This window comes from Neophocaena asiaeorientalis, unplaced genomic scaffold (assembly GCF_003031525.2).
Source record: "Neophocaena asiaeorientalis asiaeorientalis breed wild unplaced genomic scaffold, Neophocaena_asiaeorientalis_V1.1 scaffold430, whole genome shotgun sequence".
Classification (NCBI taxonomy): Eukaryota; Metazoa; Chordata; class Mammalia; order Artiodactyla; family Phocoenidae; genus Neophocaena; species Neophocaena asiaeorientalis.
In genome coordinates this window covers 598756-619621 of record NW_020173691.1, presented here as the reverse complement: position 1 = coordinate 619621, position 20866 = coordinate 598756, and the positions used below count along the sequence as shown (strand labels likewise).

The 20866-nt window shown below is 40.6% G+C and overlaps 1 protein-coding gene across 3 annotated transcripts in view; it reads left to right on the top strand.

Moving 5' to 3' along the window:
• Positions 1 to 20314, top strand: part of DISP1 (dispatched RND transporter family member 1) — a 198404-nt gene extending 178090 nt beyond the window's left edge. For all 3 annotated transcript variants that reach the window (XM_024750475.1, XM_024750473.1, XM_024750474.1), the window contains exons 3-8: positions 357 to 386; positions 6892 to 7015; positions 7832 to 7959; positions 8303 to 8400; positions 10408 to 10505; positions 16703 to 20314. In XM_024750475.1, the coding sequence (XP_024606243.1) occupies positions 357 to 386; positions 6892 to 7015; positions 7832 to 7959; positions 8303 to 8400; positions 10408 to 10505; positions 16703 to 20314 (4090 nt within the window). The remainder of the gene's footprint in view (positions 1 to 356; positions 387 to 6891; positions 7016 to 7831; positions 7960 to 8302; positions 8401 to 10407; positions 10506 to 16702) is intronic.
• The last annotated feature ends 552 nt before the right edge of the window (positions 20315 to 20866 follow it).

Below are 20866 nucleotides of genomic sequence, written 5' to 3'. Positions count from 1 at the left end.
AGATGTTGGGGGATCCTTGATAAGTAAGATGCAGCCTGGATTGGAGACCTGTCTGTGGCTTCTTGTTGTGAGAGAGATGAGGGAGTCTGTAGCTGTAGGTTTGGGGAATGTTACAGGGTATGACTATGATTCCCTTAAGAGAGTGTGATAAGAGTCTGGAAAGATGCCACCTACTGGTGTACAAGATGGTCAACATTCATTGTTGAATCCAAAATCTCTCAAATAGAATCCTTTTTAAGCCTTCCAGGATTTTTTTGTAAAGAGAGATAACAAGTAAAATGTTAAATACATATATAAAGCATGTGTTTATATTACAATGCCTGTTTCTGATTGTTTTTCCTTTGCTTTTTTTCCAGCCCTTCCAGACCTTTCAAGTTACCAAAAAGGTAAAGTAGTTTGGATTATCTTATTAAATAAGGATGTGCTTTTCCCCTTTTAGTATTTTCTTTACATTTTGCTGCTGTTTTCACCTTCCTCGTTCATATTTTTGTGAAGGAAAACTAAATTTCCTCTGAGTTGTCTGCTTGAGGAATCCTATACCTCCAAAAGTGGTTTTAATCCCAAGGTTGACATTTAGCCTTTAAATGCTATTTGGGTTTAATCATTTATATTTGCATAATTATTTTGAATTCTTTCCTGTAATGGATTGGCTTCTCAGTGTCCTACTTATTAAGAGAAAAACTGTTCAGCCAACTACCGTGACTTAAATTCATGGCAATTTATTTCAGCTGGGTTGTCTGTGTTTCTAAAAATTTTGCTATCGTGTTAAGATGTAGGTATTCTTTTATGTGGAAAATTTTAATTTTAGTTTTATAGTAGAAAAGCAAAATTTTAAATGGACAAGAAGTTCTGAAAAAAGCATTGTCTCATCAGCTGTCCTTGTACATTGTGGTTCCAGATATAATATTATTTAAGAAATTCTTAGTGATCTTTGAAATTCATTTGCTAAAGAAGCTCAGATGCTAATAACCCTGAAGCCTATCTCAGGAGAGTCATCCTTTCTTTGGAGTAAAATTACTACATAAATTTTAATTAGTAAACTCCTTTCACATTTAAAAAATATTTTTAAAATTGTAATAAAATAGACATAGCATAAAATTTACCATTTTAACCATTTTAAAGTATACAATTCTGTGGCATTAAGTACATTCACATTATTATACAGCCATCACAACGTTCATCTCCAGAACTTTCTTCTACTCTTCAAACTGAACCTCTACACCCATTAAATAGTACCTCCTCATTTCTTTCTCCCCCCAGCTTCTGGCAACCACTATTCTACTCTGTCTCGATGAATTTCATTACTCTAATACCTCATATGAGTGGAAGAGTACAGTATTTGTCCTTTTGTGACTGGCTGATTTCACTTAGCATAATGTCCTCAAGCTTCATCCATGCTGTAGCATGTGTCAGAATTTCCTTCCTATGTAAGACTGAACAATATTCCGTTGTATGCATATACTACATTTTATTTACCCAATTTTGCAAAAGAATTACGGAAAAAAGACGAAGGAAAGAGGTTTTACAAGTAAATATGGCATATGAAGAAAATGAAATTCCATTTTTCTAGAAATAATAGGGTCTTCTTAAGTGACCAGAAGTTTTATATTTTGAAAGGTTCGTATATATTTGTCTCTGTTAATAGATTGGTATTTTTAAAAACCTGAATTTATTCTTTTCAGTATATACACATAAAAATACAACTTCTTCCTAAAATTAGCCTTTTCTGATTCCCCTTTCCTACCCCAGCTAGAAGTACTTGCTTCCTTCAGTGAATTCACAAAACATTTTATCTGTATCCTTCTGTTGACCTGATTTTGTAGGTATTTGTGCACCTGTCTGATTTTCTGAATTAGACTCTAAGTTCCTTGAGGATAATATCCATGTCTGCTATTATTTTATTCTCAGAATGCCTGCCTTCTTACTATGTAATGTTAATTGTTGAATGAGTTTATTACTTCACAAGAAAGAAAGAGTTCTGTACTGTTTTCCTCTGTGAGATTCCATAAGCTTCGATCATTCCTCCCACTAAATTGGTAGTTGATGCCACTAGAAATGTTATGATTAATGACATTTAGAAATGAGTACCCTTAAAGGCCAAGAGGAATAAAGGAGAGATATTAAAGGAAACAGAAAGAAAGAAACCGAGGAAGAAGAGATTTTTTTAGGAAGCAAGCAGTAGCTAAAGTGTTAAATATTGCTCAGGTCAAAGAAGATGAAAACCAAGAGAGTTAGTTGACTTTGGCAGTTTCAGAAGAGTCATGAGAGCAAAAGCCAAGCTATCGGGGGTTAAGGATTGGGTGGTTGGTCAGGAAAAGGAGGCCTCAAGTCCATGGTACTCATACTCTCTAAAGCCTGGCTCTCTGCTCAGAAAGGCAGGGGTGAAAAAGAAGAGTGTTTCCAGAAAGGCAGCAAAGGGCAAAAGAAAAAAGTCTTTGTAAGCTGAGAGGAAAATTTACTGTGGAGGGCCTTATTGTAATACAAATGGCCCATTTTAAACAGGCCCCCATATAATGTCACTACAGCTTAAGTTAGCCCTGTAAGACGCTTCATTTGTTTTAACAGTTATTTCTGATCTTTTCCCAGAATAAACCCAATAATAAGGTGGCTGAGAATCTATGAGGATATTTGGGGGACTTCCCATTGGATCCTCATGAAAATCCATCATGGCAGGAACAGCCTGGACCAGGGTGCCAAGCAGCCTGCCCACTTACTCAGATCCACAGTTTACCCACAAACGCAATCCATTCATTCTGTTCTTCTGAGTCCTACATATCTGCACTATTTGAGACTTAACCTACTGAGAAGTGCCATGAATACGCTTTTTTATAGAGCAGTGCCATGGGTAGCACCTGCGGGCCTAACCTAAGCAGCCGATACAGCAGTAGGGCCTTGAGGAAAACTGTTCCCTGGTCAGTCACTGGAAAATGACTGCCTGCTGTCACCCAGGAGTTACAGAAGTGGATTGCGTTTACAATTATGCTGTGTGGTCTAAAGAGTTACAAAATCAAGATCAGGCAGATGAAAGACAAGTACTACATGGTACGCAGAGGAACATACTATAGTAAAAAGAGCGGTCCTTTGGAAAATTCTTCCAGTGCCCAGAAAAGCATGTGCAGGTTCTTTATTCAAATTTAAACTTAGTTAGAATATGTATCTGGAACCCAGACTCACCATGAAGGGAATTAGCCAAAAAAATATAGCGATAAAATTTATAGGTCATTTTTAATTTCCTTTACTTCTCCAGTTTTCCTGCTTTATTAGATGTTTTCCTTAATATTACAACCATTGTCTGGGTTTCGTATTATACATGAAACTTTTGTTTGCCACGTGGTGCCCATAGTTACACAACGTCTTAGAACAGACAGCAGGAAGCAGAAATAGCCTCAGCAGTTTTGCGCTGTTTAGGAGAAACCCTTGTCTGAATGACATTTACTCAGAGTAGCTGGGGCTTTTTCCCCCACGGTGCTTTATGTCCTCAGGATGGTGATTCCATTTCTTAAGTGCGAACAGTTGTCTCTAGGAAAGGTTAGCACGTGAAACATCTGCTTTGTGAAGAAGTGGACTTGTAATATAGTAAGGTTAAACGTGTTTGGAAGAAATGTGCCGAAATCACTAATGCCGTAAAGTTTCCATATGTAGTCAATGCATGGATATGGTATAGAGCAGTGCTGTAAAATCAAAACCAAATGTTTCCAAAGGCAAGAAAAAGCAATTATGGAATGAGGTTTTGAAGATTGCTATGCATGTGTGCAGATTCTTCAAGAACACAAACAAAAAGTCATTATATGGGTAAATTAAACCACAGCATGAAAACTAAGCAATTTGGGGCCCACTGCCCTCCATTGATAACATGTTTGTAGGTAAAAATGCGTAACTTCTGGTTCATTTGAAAGAAAATTGATCCGTTTAACATAAAGTGTAATGAGTAATTGTGTAAGCCTGGGGCCATTTTCATTTCATAGGGCTGATATTTTAAAGGTCTAAAATGTAAGGGACTCTTTAAGTCTGAAGCAATGAACAGAAAGTCTCAAATGGGCTATTGACAAAGGACTTTATTGCTTCAAACCGGTTACTTTCATCTTAGTTTGCATTTGGTAGAAGAGGAAATGAAGTATAGCGAATATAAGCTTTGGGTGTGTTCTAGAAATACGAACACTTCTGACCACTTGGTGTTTACATTTGAACAACTACAATCAGCGTATTGTGATTTATTTGTTTTCATTACATTCAGAATTGTTCTTAAAAAGTTATTCCATCTTATCTAGCATAATTTTTCCTTAATGAGTTTTTAAATGCAGAATTTACAGTCTAGTGAATAATGTTCAAACTTGAAGTCCTTTGGGTCTAGGTGATTTTGCATAGAGAAATTAACTATTAGTGTGGCTTAGGAATTTAATTTTCAGATGACAGTTTGGGGAAGCATCTGTTTGTGGCAAGTTGGCTTATTCCTGATGTTTTCTGTTTCTCTTGTGTTTGAAGCAAGAGATGATATCATAGTGGTTAAGAGGCCAGACTCTAGAACCAGACTACGTAGGTTCCTAGCTTTGTGACCTTTTTTTTCTTTTGAGATATTATTGACATGTAACATTATATTAGTTTCAGGTGTATAACATAGTAATTTGATATTCATATGTATTGCAAAATAATCACCACAATGTTTCATTAACATTCATCACCACACATAGTTACAAATTTTTTTTCTTTCTTGTAATGAGAACTTTCAAGATCTACTCTCTAAGCAACTTTCAAGTATGTAATACAGTATTATTAACTATAGTCACCATGCTGTACATTACACCGCCAGGACTTGCTTGTTTTATGAGCTGGGCCAGCTTGTGACGTTGAACAAGTTATTTAACCTGCCTGTGCCTCAGTTTCATCTCATAAAGTTGTTGTGAGAATTATATGAGATGATAATCTATGTAAAGCATGAGAGCAACTGGAACTCCTAGTGGGTGCAGGCTATTATTCTTTATTTTCCTAAGGTTGCTTTTAAAAGAACAATAATGAGGGCTTCCCTGGTGGCGCAGTGGTTGGGAATCTGCCTGCTAATGCAAGGGACACGGGTTCAAGCCCTGGTCTGGGAGGATCCCACATGCCGCGGAGCAAGTAGGCCCGTGAGCCACAACTACTGAGCCTGCGTGTCTGGAGCCTGTGCTCCGGCACAAGAGAGGCCGCGGTAGTGAGAGGCCCGCGCACCGCGATGAAGAGTGGCCCCCGCTTGCCACAACTAGAGAAAGCCCTCGCACAGAAACGAAGACCCAACACAGCAAAAACAAATAAATAAAAGAACAATAATGAAAAATGCCTGTGCGAGTGCTCCCTTAACGCATAATTATGTTATATTTTAACTTCCTTATTAAAATTTAATTTGAATATCTCTGCAAAGGCAGATCTATGAATTTGAGAGATCAGAATATAAAAATCAGCCATCTATTCTTAGAGACATATAATAGTTTTTTTCAGAATAATGGTTAGAGCCACTAGCTTTCTTTAAACTGCTAGCATGATTTTGAAGAAAAACTCAAAGTATATGAGCAAGAAGCCTATTTCAAATGAGCCAGAAATAGCCATCAGAGTAGCGCAGTGAGCTAAATAACACTGTTGAGAATTTGAGAATAATTGTCCACAAGTTAAATGTTTCATTTTTTCTCTAATAAAAATTCAAGAAATCTGAAGTTGACAGAATACATTTTTGTTTGTTTGTTTTGCGATACGCGGACCTCTCACTTGTTGTGGCCTCTCCCGTTGTGGAGCACAGGCTCTGGACGCACAGGCCCAGCGGCCATGGCTCACGGGCCCAGCCGCTCCGCGGCATGTGGGATCTTCCTGGACTGGGGCACGAACCCGTGTCCCCTGCATCGGCAAGCAGACTCTGAACCACTGTGCCACCAGGGAAGCCTAGCAGAATACATTTTGAATTTTAGAAAAGTTCAGTCTAATCAACTTCTATGGAGCACTCAGTTCTTATTGAGATCTGGAAGCATCAGGTTAGGAAGGCATGGTCCAGGATCTTATGGAAGGGCCCAGAAACAGATATTTCAGTGGAAGGTGGTGAATGAGGGTGTGGGAAGGGTGTTGGAAGAAATGGCTTAATGGTGGGATTTGGTAACAGAGAGGAGTTTCTGAGGCGTAGTAAGAAACTAAAGCCAGGCTGTGGTGATTAGAGAGTGAAGGGAGGATAGATACATACATGGGTGTTCATTCATCTGATCAATAGATAGTTACCAAGCACCTTTTAAAAGGCACTGTTCTAGGCACTGATACTACACTAAATCAACCAGTCAGTCAATCAATAGTCTCTGCCCTCATGGAGCTCACAATCTAGTGGATACGTTCATTTTAGTTTTAGGTTAAAATGGAAGGTTAATAGGTTTATGGGGAGGTTTCAGTTTGGTTTGGTTGTTCTTATGACTTACACTACCTGAACCTGTTTATGGGCTGAGCTCTTTTTCAAGAACTGATGGAGTAGAAGTAGGGAGAAAGGAATAACTGGAGAAACAAAAGTTCTGAAAGAGACTGCAAGGAGGATGGAGCCTCTGTTAAAATATATTTCTTTCCACTTAGAAAGTGTAGATTTAAGAGCTTTTTCCCAGGCACAGATGTAGCAGTGAAATGTTATTTGTCAGGAATGGACATTATTCTTACTCTCAATAGCCTGTAGCATCTGACCACTGCTACTTTATCACAAACAATGAGAGGACAGTGATCTTCCAATTTTCTACTACAATTATGCATAAATGCTTATAATCTCATGAGATCTTTTACTGGTAAATACCTGTGCTAGGTCTGAAATAGGAAGATTTAACAAATTGCTCTCTTAGGTAGCAAAAGAACTTTACTCTGCTTCTAAGAGGCTTTCTTTGTGATCTCTCTCTGCTTTTGTAGTTATGCAGCCCTGATAGCAGACTGGCCTGTGGTTGTCTTGGGCATGTGCACTGCGTTCATTGTGGTCTGTGCCTTGGTTGGAGTATTAGTGCCAGAGCTTCCTGATTTCTCTGATCCATTGCTGGTAAGGAGAATTGCACCAGTAGAATCTGTTTATTTTCTTTAGCCCTCAATCATCTCAAAAGATTAAGTATTTTAAGACATGTTGCATTATGTTATTTAGTATCCCATCTGTTTTAAAAACCTTCTCAAGCCATCAGTAAGTATACAGTTCTCTTTCTGAAAAGTAGAGACATGTCTGTATTCTCAGGTTCTTAAAAGGGGTCAGGTAACTTGCTCACCATCAAAAATCTGGAAATTTGCTTCTTGGTCTCCATGTTTAAACTAAAAAGCAGAAAATTGGAGAATCTGCAGACTGTAAAAACGTCTTCAAAAAGTCTTGAAGACTGAATGCCACCTTTTTGTCCCAAAGACGTTAAAGGAATTTCAGTATGACTGAGAGATAGCAGGGTCTGTTTTTAAGTAAATGTCCCTCGGAAGTGGAATAGTGAGGAAAGTATGAGCAAGGATAATGATAAACTCTTTGTAAAACACTGTTGCATGCATAACACAATTTAATTTGACCATGATTTTTTTATAACATAAAAATAAATGCCAGGTATGAATTTGGAAGAGAAGCTTCAGATAAGTTTTTTTCCCCCTCTTTCCTGAGACATGTAACATACCAAAGAATCAAACTGTTTGTCACAGTAAATAGGTGATCATTATTATGTCAAGTCATCTTGTCTTAATGCGGTTCGCCTCTGGAGTAGCTGTGAGGAACGTGTATATTTTCTGTTGAAAGCTATACATCACCTTGACATTGCCTTCCCAACCTGTTATAACTATACTTAGCCTAAAATGAAGTACACTAATGGGAATTTGTAATATTTTGCCTTAGGGTTTTGAACCAAGAGGGACTGCAATAGGCCAGAGACTGGTCACGTGGAATAACATGGTGAAAAATACAGGATACAAAGCAACATTAGCAAATTACCCCTTTAAATATGCAGATGAACAAGCCAAAAGGTAATCATTTATTAACTTTTAGACAAACCACTGCTAACAATTCCAGTTTTAAACATTGCCTGAGCAAAAAGATTACATCTAAAATGTGTGGCTCAAAATCTTTGCCACTGAATTTGTTGAAATTGTCATTGTCTTTTAAGATTTTGTTGTATATTAGTGAGGGTTTGGGGTTTTTCTTCCTTTTTCAGAAGTGAGAAAATTAATGTTGGCTGCTTATGTTCATCCTTCCAACAATATCAAGCGCTTCATAGGTCATGACTTTGAGGTTGTATTGTTACCAGTAGGCTTCTCAGCCTTGAAATAGTGGGGACTTGATTGAAGATCAAACTGTGTTCCATTTCAGCCATCGGGATGATAGATGGTCAGATGATCATTATGAAAGAGAGAAAAGAGAAGTTGACTGGAACTTCCACAAGGACAGCTTTTTCTGCGACGTTCCAAGTGAGTGGCTTCGTAGATGACAAACCTTTCAGAGTTTCCTGGGATTGAACATGATTGATAACCTAGACTGTCAAGAGTAGGTGGCTGGTCACACAGCTTCACTGTTTCTATCGTGCTTAAAGGGGTTTTAGCCTAATTAACTTGTAATTTTACTTCTCTAGGTCAGTCAACCACTAATCTGAATTTAGTTACCTAAAATTAAAAATTAATGAGAGATGATTGAGTTATATTCAGTTTTAAGAAAGATATAAATCTAATAAAATTCTTGACCTTGCCCCAAATCTCAACGCATTTAAAAAATTCCTTGTACATTTTTTGGATTGAACGCTGACATAATCTACAGTATTATCAAAAATTTATATCTACATTGTTGATTCATTCAAAAAGCCTATATTAATAGCCTTCTTGTGCCAGCCTTGTCATTAGACATTACAGGTAGCGAGATGAACAAAATAAAGTCCAGAGGTCCAAAGCTTGAATGCCTCAGGGACCTAGCTCATATATGAATGAGAAAAGTGAGCTGGGTTAAGAATGCAGGAAGTGATGGTGATTGAGGAGAATGCAGCAGAATGTGACCTTGAAAAAAAACAAAACGAGGGCCCAAAGATTGTAAGAAATTCCCGGAGGCCAGGCATCCAGATTTCAATGTGGAATCACCAGATCTCTAAATGTTGGCAGCAAATTCACGAAATAAAATTCGCTGTAGCCTAGAGTCAGCCTGGTCTCTGTGCAGCTGCCAGGAAGGAGGAGTTCATGGCCTCAAGGAAACATGTGTCAGTTTGAAAGTCATTGATTAGCCCTCATGGTTACGGATGAGGAATTGCAATAACTCCAGTTTCTGATTAAGTGAATATTAACATTGAAGCTCTTCTGGTTTCAGCTTTTTGTTGTTGTTGTTGTTGAAAATCCTTCTAAAATTTGTTTTTTCCCTCTCTTCTTAGATCACTAGAGGACCTGATTGGGTCTTTGATGTTTCTAGATCTTGTCAAACCTCAGGGTCTTTATTTGTCTTGAAGACAAGAGTTTACTAAAGAAAACTTCGTGACCATGAAGTTTTTCATGTAATAAAGCTTTATTCATAAATTTGCAAATTGATTTTCTTTGTCAGCACCATTAGGCATTTTAGATCATATAAAACGAATCTACTCCGTTTCAGTTGGTTCATATTAATTTTTTTAATGGCTGAGGAAGCAGAAACAGTACTTACTGAGCACCCGTTTTTCAGTACCTCATTTAATTCTCACACCTATTTGGGAAGGTGTTGCTGTCTTTATTTTACAGATGAGGAACCAAACCGAGGCTCAGAAAAGTTGTTAGTTGCCTAAGATCATCCAGCTAGTAGATGACAGAACCTGGTTACACCCAGTTCTAACTCTAAAGACCATGCTCTTTCCAGGATATCACACAACCTCCCTTATTCAGAAATATATTTTGTATTAGTATAATTTTCAAAATGTTTTTTCTAGAACTCTGAACACTCAACCAGAATGAGGAGTATGTCTGTGATCCTGGCCAGCGTTCTGTGTTTAGTTGACTGTTTTTAGTGCTTTTAAGCTGATCACTTGCCGTCTTTGCTCTCTAGTTAGCTGCCAAAGAGAACATCCTTATAATCCGTTCTTGATGCTCCCTGGTGCATCATTCTTTGATTTTATATACCATTGGGGTGACGTGTTGTGAAATTAAGGGGAGGCGTTCTGTTGATTTTCTGCTGAAAGTTCCTATGGATTGCTCTTCCTAATTACAGTCTGATCAGAACTAGATATGTTACATAACTTCTACGATTTTTAAGATACAGTGAGTAGACAAAGGCTTTGAGCTGAAGCAATATTATAGCGTTACTCTTTAAAATTTTTTTACATTTTTCTCCTGGAGTTTAATGAAAGACAGGATTCCCTACTGCTAATGAATTGCCCAGGTGGTTTCCCAGTTTGAATTATTTCTGAACGCTGAGTCTTCTGAAATAAATGAATAATTTATAAACCTTTTTCTCTTTTCTCCTATCACCAGGTGACCGATATTCCAGAGTAGTATTTACTTCAGCTGGAGGGGAGACATTGTGGAATTTACCTGCAATTAAATCAATGTGCAAAGTAGATAACTCAAGGGTATGTAAAGTAAAACTGAAATACATTTAGCACGAATAAGGTTATACTTTTGAAACTCCTTTTACTGCTGACCCTGGTGCCTGATCAGATGAAAGCACTCAAGTGGCTTACCTACCGAGGAGTAAACACCAGCAGAGTGGCCTCGCATTCTTTCGGATCCCAGGATCAAAGTGTCTCTGCTTCCCCACCTTTAAAACAAACCATCTTCCTTAATAAAGAACTCTTTTTCTTTCCCACTCAGTTTTTGTCCATGATAGTCTTTTGTATTATTTCACAGCTTATTTCCTTTCAGGATAGTAGTTAAGCCTTTTTTTTTCTTCTTTTGTTGTATTTTATCTTCCTAATCTAGTTTCATTATTCACTCCATTTTCCCCCTGAGGCGATTGTCAGCATCTTAATTATGCAATGAAATGCTCACCTTTCTGGCAATCAATGGGTCCTTTGGGCCGATGACCTCAAAGGAAAATTTAGGGCACACGCTAGGAAAGGGGACAGCAAAATACAGTATCTATGGAAATGGCCAAAGTAATCCAATCCAGATTGTTCTGAACTCTAAACACCTTGCTGCTTTACAAGACAGAAAGATGCAAGAAGACAGCACCAGAAAGTGTGAAGTCACCTACCGAGCTTGGAAGAGCTGTCAGTTTCATGTGTTCAGAGGTAGTTTCTCCAAGTAGAAGCTGCTGTCTGATGTCACTAATGGCCTTGCCCAAGCACAGTGACCAGGTAGAAAAGGAACTCGTGTTCTTAGCATAATTCTAAAATGTAAAACCACTGGTCAGTTGAAAATCTAATCACATGCCCTGCTGAGAGCTAGACTGACAATCCAGTGCAATGACCTGTTCTATCAACAGGGTTTCTTAATGGAACAGGAGGTAGAAAGGACTCTTTGAGATAACCCACAGACCAGCATCTCATTGTGCTGATATAAGTACCTTCTGAGAACTGAGTGGCTTACCCAGGTCACCTAGTTGGTTGGTCCCAGATCTCCTGACTTTATTCTTCATTCTGAAAGGCTCTTTATATATTTTGAAAATAACTTTTGCATTGATTAGGATATCGGGATTTTCTGTGAGTGACATCTCGTCTCTGTGCAGCTCCAAATAGACCAAAGTCACAAACTATCTATAAACAACCCAAAGTTTCTTCATCGGTGGTCAATTTTTATTTGTCATATTTTCTTCTGTTCTACAGCTATCAGTAGGTTATTTAGAAGCTATGAACATACTTCTTGTTGTGGGTTACAACCCTTCTCATATAGAAAGTTAACTCTAAAGTAGTGTATATGTAGAGTACTTGCTATGTGCAAGGCTTTATGCTGGGTACTTTACTTCTCTCACAATGGACCTGTGACCTTGGAATAACACCATTTTTTTTTTATTGGAGTAAAATTGCTGTACAATGTTGTGTTAGTTTCTGCTGTACAATGAAGTGAATCAGCTATATGTATACATGTATCCCCTCCCTCTTGGACCTCCCTCCCCCTCTCCCCCACCATCTAGGTCATCACAGAGCACCAAGCTGAGCTCCCTGTGCTATAGAGCAGGTTCCCACTAGTTATCTGTTTTGATGCATTTGCAAAATTCTGGCTATCGAAAAGAATAGATATCTGCTTGTCTGAGTTTTTTTTCCTACTGGGCTCATAATAAGGATTGGATAGCTGTGAGTTCAAGTCTGTAATCCCTGGCAAGAACTAACAATTTGTGATACTCTTGTGAAAATTTGAGGAACAGACCCAAGACACACGTACATCTGAATGAATGGTCAAGCCAATTGTAGATCCACACCAATAAATGAATAAAGAGAATCAAGGCCCCCAAACACTACCTCAAGGAGCATGGTTGTAATTTTAACTTTTTAAATTAAATACTTTTTTGCCAGTTGCAAATGCCCTCGTATTCTAGTCTCAAACTCTTGCTATGAACCCAGAATAACATATGTTTCTCATAGAGATAATGTATTCAGTGATATCTTAAATAATAACTCTTGGTCAACAGTTCAGATTTCAGATTATTACTGTACTTTTCTGAGTCTCCCAGCTCAAGACCCTTTGAGGATTTTTATTTGTTATGGCGGTTTGAGCAAAATGCGTCCTGAGGCTACTTGGCAGTCTTTCCCTTTTTTCCCCCCTCAAATCCTAGCTATTGTACCTAACCACTTAGTTATTAACAACTATCAAGTTGAATGGGACACACACCAAATGGTACAGAGCAGAAGAGCTTAACTGTTGGTGGGTTGACTCCAGAAAGCATCTGGTAATCAGTGTAATGTCACGAGACCAGGTCTTCCAGTGGCCGCCTGCCTGTGTTGATAATACGTTGAGTTCAAATTCCAGATCCCATTTAAATTACATGCCACTTACACTCGTATTTCAGATGGGCGCTGGTTTCCAGAGTGAAGAGCTTCTGTTTCTGATGCTCGTCTACCTCCTCACAGAAATGCTTGGGGTTTTTTTTAGACTCTTTCAAAAGGAGCCTCAGTTGACTCCCCTGATCTCCTTCACTACTTTTTTCTGCACTTTGACATTCCTACGGGACACACTGGCAGAGTCATTAGTAACAAAGAAGTGTGTGTGTCTCTAATCTTGACTCTGCTGGAAGCCCTTTACCCTATTTCTTAGTCTTTGCATAGTGTAGATGTTGGAGCTCAGAGGAATCAGCTTGTAGAAGGGATTTGGTGACTAAGACCCATTTTACTCGGGTAGCTTTTGTGGACAGCTGGAATGCCCCCCTCACACGCTTAGAGGACCCCAGAAATGTGTTTCCTGATGCTTGTTTTAAAGGGAGCTGTGGAGCCCTTGCTTTCTTCTTCCTCTCTAGGCTCCCTTCAACTTTTAGTACATGAGGAACTTGGTCACGTGGGAAAGGAGTGTCTAGCAGTTGACTGAACCTGGTATTAAGGGCTTAATTTTCTTCCCTTTTTTCTTTCCTTAGCTTCTTAACATATCTCCAACTTGGCCATTAGTTTTGAAAGTTAAGGTATCATTTAAAACTCTGCTGGTTTCTTCTTTTTCTCTCCTCTTCCTTTACTCTTATTTGAAGCCAACTCCACCCCTGCTACTATCTAACTAGGGAAGTGTGCAAAGACGTCTTATCACCACATAAGCAAAATGATCCCTAAAAATCCTGTTTGTGAATACCTAGAATGAAAAGGGCATTCCTCATAAGAGTTGCAAGAAATTGCTCTCGTTAACTCCATCCTTATTTTTATAAACTTCAAAGATTTCAAAAGCATTCCTGTCAATCCCCTTTCCCAAGAATATGGCAAAGATGCAGCTGCCTTCTGCATAAAGATACACCTGCTTGCCAAGCTCTTCAAGCCCCACAATATAAAATACGACTGTGTTGAGTTATCTCAGTCCCAGATGACTAAGTTGTGCCGTTATCCCATCGCACTTACAGACCTTGGCACTCTGTCCACAGGTTCACATAGACCCTTACACATAATATGCTGCTTCTCATGTTGAATTGTAACGGTTTGTTTTCTTGTCTGATTTCCCTGCCTCACTGTGAGCCACTTGAGGGCAGGACCACTTTGCCTTATCTGTCTTGATAGGTGCTCAATAAATATTTTTCCTTCTGGATGGATGGCTGGATGGATGGATGGATGGATGGGGACATACTCCCTGAAAGCCTAGACAATCCTTGAGCTCCATTCCTTTAGATTCAGGGCACTGGCATCCAACTCAGGATAAATGTCTTCTCTCTGTCCTTATTTCTTACCCTGTAAAAGAGTCCTCAGAAACTGTTTTCCAAAGGTTGTACATCAGCCATCACCTTTGAATGTGAGGACTGGCCCTCCGGAGGCTCATTAGCATTTATTTTTGATAGCAGCCATCAAAGTAGTACTTGGTCTGTGTTTGTCATGTCCAGCTTTTAAATCTTTGGTCAGATACACACATAAGAAACCCCTGCAATTCTTTGAAAGGGTTATTCAAGGACAGAATTCTGTGCTTTCGTTTCCAGTTTTAGCTGGCAGCCCTATTTCCTTTATCTTTGGCTTTTGGGGATTTGAGCAAGTACAAATATGGTCCTTCTAGCTGACAGGGGGTTTCGCAATGGATACAGTTCATTTCCTTCCATCTGAAAACTGTCAGACATTGGGGCTGCGCTACCTTTCTTGCGGTTCACCAGGCTGACCCCAGGGACTTGCCTGTTATTCCTTTGTGGGGTAAACCTGGTTATCTGAGAGATGCTATTCCAGGGTTTCCTGTTATTTATTAGGTGGTTCAGTTTCCCCTGAGTTAGCACATGTGAATATTTTAACCTAGAAACAATTAAATATTAATTATCCTATTTTATGAAATGTCAAGTAATTATCGCTCTTTAAAAATGAGCTTAAAAATTAAACCTTTGTTAAAATCAACATTATTTTAGTACACTTGTATAATAACCCTTTGACTCATTTTTCTTTACCCCCAATAGAGTATCTTAAAAAAAAAAAAAAAACACCCAACTTTTTATTATGGAAATTTTCAAACAGAGGCAAAAGTAGAATTGTAGAATGAATCCCTATATGCAGGTCACCCAACTTCAGCAATTCACAATACGTGGCCAATCTCCTTTCATCTACACCTTGCCCCTTCAGAATAAGTCCCAGTAAAGTGTCTTCACAGCCAAGTTACAAGTAACTTGGTTCTTGGATAAGTCTAAGTTCTAAAGAGGTGAATTGTGCCAGCTTCTCTTCTACTTTGAGAAAATATTTCAACGCATGATTGATAAAGCCCACTTTAATAAAAGGGAAAGGGTGGTTTTAATCTTATTAGAAAAAAAGAATACTCATGCCCTTCTTGAACTTTGGAGTTTCTTCCCTGGAACAACCTTTGGTAAATAGAGATGAGGGAAAGTGATAGGAGTGGGTCGTCTTTAGCCCTGGCACTTCCGGAGAAGTCTCTGGACAGGCTCAAGAGCAGGGCGATATCTCTTATTCTCACCCTCAGGGAAGAGGGGCCATTTGTAACTTACAGATTTTTTAAGATGATGGGATTGTGCAGGCTTCACTCTAATCTTAGCAATGCCAGCTTTGACATTGGAACAAATTTCAATTTTCTGTAACAAGAACAGCCATAAGAAGGAAAGCCTCCTCCAGGAATAGTGTTCTAAATGAAATACTATCCACATTAAATCCAGAATTGTTATACTTGCTAATACGCAGCAGACCCCTGTTTACCAAAACAGAACGTTCCCCAAAAGGGGGAGTTAGCCAACTTGAATAAACTTTGAAAGATGTGGAAGAAATAATTAAATTCCTATTGAAGTATTTTATTACTTGTGTATGTTTATTTAAAATCATATGTATGTATATATATATATACACACACACATATAATTTTAATTTAGAAACATTTTCTTACTTGCTAATACGCAGCAGACCCCTGTTTACCAAAACAGAACGTTCCCCAAAAGGGGGAGTTAGCCAACTTGAATAAACTTTGAAAGATGTGGAAGAAATAATTAAATTCCTATTGAAGTATTTTATTACTTGTGTATGTTTATTTAAAATCATATATATGTATATATATATATATACACACACACACATATAATTTTAATTTAGAAACATTTTCCCCCTCTACTCACGTATCAGGAAACAATTTTATTCCAGGTTTTTCATGCGTCTTTGGCATCACTGCTTCTGATATTACCAGAATCACTTTTTTGAGTCTGACAGTTATCTAGAGACTATCATCTTTGCCTCCAAGTTGATTGAAATATAGTACTTTGTCACCAAAAATTTCACGCTGATTACCAGAAATTTTAGGCAAAGCCACAAATTCGTTTTATATATCACTTGGGCAATTGTTCTCTCAATTAATCCCATAGGTATACATACATAAGCTTCACAGCCTATCCACTTTATTGCTTTTTAAAGTGACTTTGAAAAGGCTTGTTTACTAAAGAGGTGTTAATTTTACCTCCTTTTTGAAACCAAACTGGCATTGATTGAAATTGTTTCACACTTGTATGTCATCCCCAAATAGGAGTTTGTTGTTCAAAATGAAGTAACTTAGTGAGCCTCCTGCAGCAGAAGAGAGCAGATTTGGGGGGAAAACTCACCTTGTGTTCAAACTGCTACCTAATTCAGAGGATGATTCTATAACTTCTGTAACTTTCCTGTCCCTCAAGGCCACCGTCGTTCAGACCTTCCTGTGAACTGATTTTAAACGTCAGTTCTTCCGCGTGTCTCTGTCTCTGCAGATCAGATCTCATCCCCGGTTTGGTGATCTCTGCCAGAGGACCACGGCTGCTTCCTGCTGCCCCAGCTGGACGCTGGGGAACTACATTGCTATTCTGAACAACAGATCATCCTGCCAGAAAATCGTCGAGCGAGACGTTTCTCATACCTTGAAGCTACTTCGGACCTGTGCCAAACACTACCAGAACGGCACCCTGGAGCCAGACTGCTGGGACATGGCGGCCCGGAGGAAGGACCAGCTCAAGTGCACCAACGTGCCACGGAAATGTACCAAGTACAACGCTGTGTACCAGATCCTCCACTACTTGGTGGATAAAGACTTTATGGCCCCAAAGACAGCCGACTACACACCCGCTTTAAAGTACAGCATGCTCTTCTCGCCCACAGAGAAAGGGGAGAGCATGATGAACATTTACTTGGACAACTTCGAAAACTGGAACGCTTCCGACGGCGTCACCACCATCACCGGGATTGAGTTTGGGATCAAACACAGTTTGTTTCAGGACTATCTTCTGATGGATACCGTGTATCCTGCCATCGCCATCGTGATCGTCCTTTCAGTCATGTGTGTCTACACCAAGTCCATGTTTATCACTCTGATGACCATGTTTGCCATCATCAGTTCCTTGATTGTGTCCTATTTTCTCTACCGCGTGGTGTTTAACTTTGAATTTTTCCCTTTTATGAACCTCACCGCACTCATTATTTTGGTGGGCATTGGAGCGGATGATGCTTTTGTCCTGTGTGATGTCTGGAACTACACCAAATTTGACAAGCCTCACGCGGAAACCTCAGAGACAGTGAGCATCACGCTGCAACACGCCGCCCTCTCCATGTTCGTCACCAGTTTTACCACAGCGGCTGCCTTTTACGCTAACTACGTGAGCAATATCACAGCCATCAGATGCTTTGGGGTATACGCGGGGACAGCTATACTGGTGAATTACGTTTTGATGGTCACCTGGCTTCCGGCCGTGGTTGTCCTGCACGAGCGGTATCTTCTCAATATCTTCAGCTGCTTCAAGAAGCCCCAGCAGCAAATATACGATAACAAAAGCTGCTGGACAGTGGCCTGTCAGAAGTGCCACAAAGTCCTTTTTGCCATTTCGGAAGCGTCTCGAATTTTTTTTGAAAAAGTATTGCCGTGCATTGTCATTAAGTTTCGCTACCTATGGCTGGTCTGGTTCCTGGCCTTAACTGTGGGCGGGGCCTACATCGTCTGCATAAACCCAAAGATGAAGCTGCCCTCTTTGGAGCTGTCCGAGTTCCAGGTGTTCAGGTCGTCCCACCCTTTTGAACGTTACGACGCCGAGTACAAAAAGCTTTTCATGTTCGAGCGCGTCCACCACGGAGAGGAGCTCCACATGCCCATCACGGTCATCTGGGGTGTGTCCCCAGAAGACAATGGCAACCCCCTAAACCCTAAGAGCAAAGGGAAGCTGACCTTAGACAGTGGCTTTAACATCGCCAGCCCAGCTTCCCAGGTCTGGATTTTGCAGTTCTGTCAAAAACTGAGAAATCAGACATTCTTTCACCAGACTGACGAACAGGACTTCACCAGCTGCTTCATTGAGACCTTCAAGCAGTGGATGGAAAACCAGGACTGCGATGAGCCTACCCTGTACCCGTGCTGCAGCCACTGGAGCTTCCCCTATAAGCAAGAGATTTTCGAACTGTGCATCAAGAGAGCCATCATGGAGCTGGAGAGGAGTACGGGCTACCATTTGGATAGCAAAACCCCAGGGCCGAGGTTTGATATCAATGACACCATCAGGGCAGTCGTGCTAGAGTTCCAAAGCACCTACCTCTTCACACTGGCTTATGAAAAGATGCATCAGTTTTATAAAGAGGTGGACTCGTGGATTTCCAACGAGCTGAGTTCTGCACCCGAGGGCCTCAGCCACGGCTGGTTTGTCAGCAATCTGGAGTTCTATGACCTCCAGGACAGCCTCTCCGATGGCACCCTCATCGCCATGGGGCTCTCGGTGGCCGTGGCCTTTAGTGTGATGCTGCTTACAACTTGGAACATCATCATAAGCCTTTACGCCATCATTTCGATCGCCGGAACTATATTTGTCACCGTTGGTTCTCTCGTCCTGCTGGGCTGGGAGCTAAACGTCTTGGAGTCGGTCACTATTTCGGTTGCGGTCGGCCTGTCTGTAGACTTTGCCGTCCACTATGGGGTTGCTTACCGCTTGGCCCCGGACGCCGACCGAGAAGGGAAGGTGATCTTCTCTCTGAGTCGCATGGGCTCTGCCATTGCCATGGCCGCACTCACCACCTTCGTGGCCGGGGCCATGATGATGCCCTCCACAGTTCTGGCTTACACCCAGCTGGGCACCTTCTTGATGCTCATCATGTGTATCAGCTGGGCTTTCGCCACCTTCTTTTTTCAGTGCATGTGCCGGTGCCTTGGGCCGCAGGGCACCTGTGGTCAGATTCCCTTACCTAAAAGACTCCAGTGCAGTGCCTTCTCCCACACCTTGTCGACAAGTCCTGGTGACAAGGGACAAAGCAAGACACACACCGTGAGTGCGTATCACTTAGATCCCAGGGGCCAAAGAGCTGAAATGGAGCATGAGTTTTACGAATTAGAACCTCTGGCAGCCCACAGCTGTATGGCCTCCGAGAAGACCACTTACGAAGAGACCCACATCTGCTCTGAATTTTTCACCAGCCAGGCGAAGAAGTTAGGGATGCCCGTACACGCAGCTTACAACAGCGAACTCAACCAAAGCACCAAAAATGAAGCCAGCTCTGCCTTGTTGCAGCCCTGTCTTGAACAGCACACCATGTGTCACTTCTTCTCTCTGAATCAGAGATGTAGCTGCCCAAATGCCTACCAACCTTTGAAATATGGCCTGCCGTCTTGCCAGCAGAGGGGTGACTGCTTGTGCCACCAGTGCGCTCCGACTGCCAGCAGCTTCATGCATGTCCAGAACGGCCTGGCCCCTCTGAAGGCTGCACACCAAGCCCCCGAGGGCTTCGTGCATCCCATCCCACACATCCACCACTGTCCCTGCCTACAGGGCAGAGTGAAACCTCCTGGAATGCAGAATTCTCTGCCCAGGAGTTTTTTCCACCACCCGGGTCAGCACATTCAGACCCAAGAAAAACTCGGTAAGACCAGCGTACACAGTCTTCAGAGCCTAGAAGAGCAACTTCCAAAGATGGCAGAGACGTCGTCATTGGTCTGCAGAAGCGCTGGAGCTTCACACAAAGCATGCTGTGCTCCTGAGACGCACCAAAGGGGACTCTGTAAAAACAGAGACATCGGGAACGTGGAGGGCAGTGGAGGGGCTGCAAACAAGGACTCCGGTTCAGTGAGTCTGACTGACAAGGCAGAAAGGCAAGTGGAGCCAGGCCTGTCACAGACTGATGTCATCGTAAACTCAGAACACTTAAGTCAGAATGAACCCCAGTTCATCTTTAACCATTTAATGGGGGAGGCTGGTTATAGGTCCTGCCCAAACAATCCACAAAATAGTGGCAGGATTGTGAGAGTTAAGTGCAGTTCTGTGGACTGTCAAATACCAAACATTGAAGCCAACGTGCCTGCTGTATTAACACACTCGGAACTTTCTAGCGAAAGTTTGTTAATAAAAACACTTTAATAAATATTGTATTAAACCAGTGCCTCAATTGTTCCTTTGAAATGGAAGTAAAATCCAGAAGTTTAGAAAGGGAGTCCAGAAATACAGGAACAAGCATGTTTAACTTTGTCAAAAAACATGAGATGTTTTCAGATTCCGTATGAACACTCAACAAACTCACCTATCTAATAACTGTTAGCCATTTGGGATTTTGTGTTTTCAAAAAGTACAGTTGTATTTTTACATTTATACCCAGCTTGAAAAGTTACTGTCTCTCTCTCTCTCTCCACCCTCTCATAGCAGCGAGTCAGAGATTTAGAGTTTGGACTATCTAGAACTTTCATTTCTCCCTGGCAGTTGTATTTACCTGATACCCTTATTCTGGTGCCTTTGTTTTTCAGTAAAAGGGACTTTTGATGGCTCCAAACAAACACTGATTTTAAGAGAGCGACTTCAGTTGGGCTCCAGTAACTAAACAACATTAAAATTTCTATTTTTGGTGAGGCTTCATTCAGAAATGAATCGCCAAGCATTTAAATAGTGCATTCCACCTGTCTGCACAGGTAGACTTTA